We start from the raw sequence: 5,439 nt of genomic DNA on the forward strand, positions 1-5,439 counted from the left end.
GGTGGGGGCATGAGGGGGCAGTTTTCAGAGTGTATACAGCCACCCTAAAATTTGCCATAGCTACCCTGTAGCCCCTGTCTCAGCACAGATTCCCTCCCCACTCCCCGCCCCCAAGTGCAGCCCCAGCCCAGCCCCACTGCTGCCATAAGGCTAGCACAGCCCTTGACCCTCAGTGCACAACCCACCCTTGTCCTGCACAGAAATCTGGGGGCACAGCTCAAGGGAGTTAAGAGACACAACATGAGTACATTGTGCTTGTGCTCCCTTATACCTTGTACCTATGCTGCTTCCAACTTTGAGAGTGCATAAGGCAGAAGGTCTCCCCACTCAAGTAGACTGGTAAGAGGGGGCACTGCACTGACTACCTTCTACCACAGCGGCATTAAACTCATTTTGCTCCATGGCCTGGATAAGAAGCATGGGACTGAGCTGTAGGCCAGACTGGGCCCACAGAGCAGCCCTATGCACCAGAGGCAGCACACAGAGCTGATCCGTGGCAGACACCTCACACAGTGTATACCCCACACTAGGCTTGCATGCCGAGTGCAGCATATATCAGCCCCAGCCTGGGGACTTAAACGTAAAGCTGGCACAAGGAACATGCTGCATGCAGCACCTGAATCAGAACATGGAGCAGGTCCAGCAGGGAGTCATATGGAGCACGTGCCCCAATCAGCCCCCAGGGCCACATGCATGTGTGCCTGGTCCGGCCCCACATGCTGCATGAAACACATCAGCCTTGATCCAGGGCTCACACAATGCACACAGTACACTGTGAGCATGAGGCAAACAGTGTGTGGCACCCACACCAAACCAGCCCCAGAGCCAGTGTCAGCTTGTGCATTGCATGCAGCATCCAGGGCTAGGGCCACCATGTGTTACATGAGAGGTCAAAGGTCAGCTTGAGACCCATAGGCCAGATCCTAGGTCTCCACAAGGTGGATCTTTGATACCCCTTCTCTACATCAATGGCTCTCAACCTTGACAGAATCAAGGCATCCCTTAGAAAAATGTTAAACTCACAGTTTTCGAGTGCAGAAAAATGATAAAGCAATTCTTCTGTTGCAAAAAGCTCAGACAACATCAGATCAGGATGTTTTTGTCACTATAGATTCTTATTTGATATCTTTGGGATTAGCCTGAGAATCACATGTAGGTGTTTGTGCAGCACCCTTAAAAATATCTTGCAGCACCCCAGGGGACAACTGTGCAGCAGAGCTACGCTGGATAGGACCATCTCCCTCACAGGACATTCCAGGGATAGCAAAACATACATTGCTCTTACTCTGGCAGGATCAAAAAAAAAAAAAAAAAAAAAAAAAATCACAAGATAGCTCTACATGAGTATGTGCAATGCTGGCACAAAAATTTACATGCCAGGAGTTAACAGGAGTACAATGTGCAAAGTAAATAAATATCATTATTCTGACAAAAATCAGCCAGAAACTCAAGTAAACACTGCACTGAGCTTTAGGCATCATTTTAAAAAAATGTGCTTAACTTAAAAGAAATTAGGAAAAAAAGGAAGAAGTTTGAAGAAACAGAATCCATGAAAAAGTATTCAAACACTTCCATGTTCACCCCAAAGAAATACTCCATGAGTATAGATTTGACAACTGTCTACAAATACACAGATACATCACAAAACCAGGGACCAATTATTCTTACTAATCAGTGATGACAAGCAAGCAGTAATGGGGTTTATGATAGGGTAAAGAAAACACTGTTTGACTATCTATTCCTGCTCTAAGATGATGTAAGGATTAATTCATCAGTACTGGTAAAGTAGAGCTCCTGAATGAAAGGTACTATGGTAGTTGTAAAATATAAAACATCGGGGAGAAGAAGCACGATACCTAAGCAAAGGACCAAGCTACCAAAAGAAGACTGTAGAGATTATTCTTGTCTGAACTTGCCTAAACTTCCCTGGGGAAAAAAAAAAAAAAAAAAAAGTGGACCAATGATCCACTAAAAATTCTTTTTAAAACCAAAGGGCATCAGATAGTCTAATAATCCACGTGTTTCACTGTAGTTAGAGGATCAGTTCAAGAGGTATTCCACCATTACAAAGTACACGTAATCCATCACTCATTTAAAAAATGAAAGATTCTCTGTAAAAAGAGACAGAACCCCTTGGAAACTGCCTTACTCTTCCTTTAAAGAAGTGTAAATGCAACCTGACACGCAGAGGGCACAAATAATTTAAAGACTCACTACGTACAGCACCCACGGTGCACCAATTACACATACAATGCACAATTTAGATGCACAAAGCTGATGCAACGTGGGTCCCAATCTCATTATATTCAGGTGCCAATGCCGCGCTCCTGTAACCTTACTAGTACACATGCGTACACAAGGAGTCAGGGGAAGTAGATGTACAGCGCTCCAAAGTACAGAAACAAAGTCAAATTTAAGGCTAACTTGTTCACAGAGAGAAACTTGAATTGAGAGAGGCTTGAAGTTGTCACCAGACAACTTATACAATTAAAAATATATATATAAATCAGAGTGAATATGGATGGCTTTACACTTTCCTGGAGCCATCGCTCTCTTGTATTAAAATACATCAAGGCTGACAGCCCACTCAGTGAGGCATAATGCACAAAACATAAATAACAGTCCGGTCCCAAACGCTAAAGAAACTTTTTTTTTTTTTTAAATGAAACAATAAACACGAGTCGTTTTTAAAAGCAGCCCACTGACAAGCACCATCCGAAGCATGGCAGCAGCAGGATGGGTGTAAAACAGTAAAACAGCTTGCTCGGTGGACCGGCCCCTTCCCCATCGACTCACCGCTAACCCGCGCTGCTTCATCAGTCAGGCAAGGGGGGGAAAAAGAGAGATCCCTCCCCCAAAACGGTTTGAATGCACACAAAACCAACAGAAGAAATAAGCGGTACAATGAACCAGAGCAGTTTTCCCTTTTGTAAAACCCAAATAATAAAAATAAAAAAAACAAATAAAAAAACCACTTTCATTTCTACCCAGAACTTTGACCGTCTCCCCCCCACCCGGTGCCTGATGAAGGGGGTTTGTGCCCCAAAAGCTTGCTATTAAAAAAATATTATTATAATTTTTTGCAAAAAATAATCTCGTGGGTCTAATAAAAGAAACTGCACCTCTCCCACGAGTCCCGACATTGCCGTGTTACTACGGAGAAACGCAGAGGCAGTTTGTGTCCGGGACGAGTCTGCCTGAAGCGGGGGGAGGCCCGAGGCCGGGCCCCGGGCTCACCTCGTCCACGGCGCGGCGGGGCAGGTGCAGCATCCCCAGCAGCAGCTTGAGCTTGACGGGCGACGAGAGGCCGTGGAAGCAGAGGCGGATGTTGTCGATGACCGAGGCCGTGAGCAGCGAGGCGATGCTGGGTGGCGCCCACAGCTCGTCCGTGGAGCCCAGCTTGTTGTGCAGCCACAGGCCGGTGTCGCTCTCCCGCATCGACGCCATCTTGGGAGCGGGCCGAAAAAAGAGGGGGTTCTGCACGGGCATTTTATGAAGGCACCTCAGCGGAGGCAAGAAGGGGCGGAGGGGGGGCAAGGACCCGCGCTTTTCGTCACCCAAAATGGCGGCGCGCGGGCCAAAGGGAGGGCGGGATGTGGGAGGGGGTGTTGTCCGTCCGTAATCTAAAATGGCGGCGCCCAAGCGGGCGGGTTATAAAATGGTGGCGTGTCCGTACAGCAATATGGCGGCGCCCTGCTAAGGGAAGCAAGCAGGGAGGCAGCGAAGCGGCTACATGATAATAGTATCATGTGACGGTATTGTGACAGCCCCATGGGCTTCTAGTCCCGCACGTGGCGGGAGGCGGGTGATGAAACCGGCGCGTAACGCGGGCGTTGCGGCCTTGCCTTCCTCTCGGGGGGACGGGGCACTGCATGCGTGGACGTGCGCAGCTGCGGCCTTGTCATCCTCGGGGGCACTGCGTGCGTGGGTGTGCGAGGCTCCTTGCGTTCCACACATGAAGAGCGTGCGCACCAACTGAGGATGATTCCTCAGCCTGTTGATGGAGGTTTCAATCCGAAAGCTTGCAAAGAAGAATTGTTGTAATAATAATAATTAAAGATTAGGCCCCCAAAAAAGTATCTGCCTGTGGCTTTTGGTTACAACCTCCGTCCCTGAGACGCTCCTCGTAGCAGCTGCCGGCACGGGTCGGGGTGGCTTGTTTGGCAGCCGCTGGACCTGAATGAAGGCGGCAGGCCACCCTGCTGGGCAGGTTGGGAGCAGAGTGACAGGCTTCGCAAGCAACTAAAGTCCCGATGCACGCTTTCTCTGCGCACCTGCCTGGCCGATGCGAGCTCGTTGCTTTTGGCCTGTTTGAATGGGTGGCCAGTCCCCAACAAATCGGGCGTGGATTAAGTGGGTTGTCTGCTTGTGTAGAGAGAGAGAGAGAGAGAGAGAGTGTGTGTGTGTTGCAATTTCTCATTTGGTCTGATAACAGGGCTCATCTCTGAACCAAGAGCTCTACGTTTCTGTATTTCTTTTTGTCTCAGACCAAGACGGCAACCAAATACATCCCTTCCCTCCTTTCCAGGCTTTTGAGAAGACCCTGTGATTCATAATGATCTACCTAAAGAGGAGTTTACTTCCTACCTGGCTTCTCCGTGGGGGATGAGCTGGGTGGCACAGGAGAGCTTTACACAAATCCTTCTGGCCTCTCCGTTCCTGCAGTGTTGTTCCTGATTTGTACAACTTGTTTTTTTCTAATCAGTGTCCAACATGCAAAGTGTTTTGCAGCTCTTAAAACCTCTGTTCATGGAGTGCTAGTTTGTTCCTCATCTATGAAGTGCTTTGGCACTGGCTATGTGTAGGGGCAGCACATGGGTGAACGTGCGCTCCCTGAGATTGGCCACCGCCAATGTCTATGGCGGGGCCTGCGGGCGGTCACTGCTCGCCACCCTCCCCCCTCCCTGCTGCCAGTGGCGTCGGGGGTGGAAAGATGCTCTAAGAATGGATGATTAATGCTAGGACAAGTGTTTTTTTCATCCCAGCCAATCATTTCAGAAATAGATGCAAGTAACAGGTATATTTTACTAGTGGTATAAATGCATATGCAGTATATATAAAGAATCATGATCCATTCTATACATACATGTATCTACATATACATATACTTGTATGTGTGTATAGGAATGGGTCATGATTCTTTTATATATCTAAATCTTAAACTGCGGTGTCTGCGCTGCATGTGAAGTTATGCCACTTTATATATCTGGGTATATATATGGGTGTAATGGGTCATGATTCTTTAGACCCTAGGGATGCTGTATAGTCAGAGTTTAAGTTGTTCTCTGGTAAATGGCTTATTGTGGCCCTAGGCAAATCACTTAACCTGTGTGTATCATGTTATCCAGGTGGAATTTAGGACTGGGGGTAATATTTATCAGTACAGAGATTTGGAATTAGTTTGTATAAAACAAAGTTAGATATAGGCAACAGGTACCT

General features: G+C 47.7%; 1 protein-coding gene across 1 annotated transcript in view; it reads right to left on the reverse strand.

Moving 5' to 3' along the window:
- NELFA (negative elongation factor complex member A) overlaps positions 1-3,549 on the reverse strand; it is a 39,638-nt gene extending 36,089 nt beyond the window's left edge. Inside the window, exon 1 of the mRNA XM_019552978.1 lies at positions 3,238-3,549. Coding sequence (XP_019408523.1) covers positions 3,238-3,489 — 252 coding nt within the window. The 5' untranslated portion in view covers positions 3,490-3,549. The remainder of the gene's footprint in view (positions 1-3,237) is intronic.
- Between the last annotated feature and the right edge of the window lie 1,890 nt (positions 3,550-5,439).

Source organism: Crocodylus porosus, unplaced genomic scaffold, assembly GCF_001723895.1.
Source record: "Crocodylus porosus isolate Cpor-Errol unplaced genomic scaffold, CroPor_comp1, whole genome shotgun sequence".
In the NCBI taxonomy this organism is placed as follows: Eukaryota; Metazoa; Chordata; order Crocodylia; family Crocodylidae; genus Crocodylus; species Crocodylus porosus.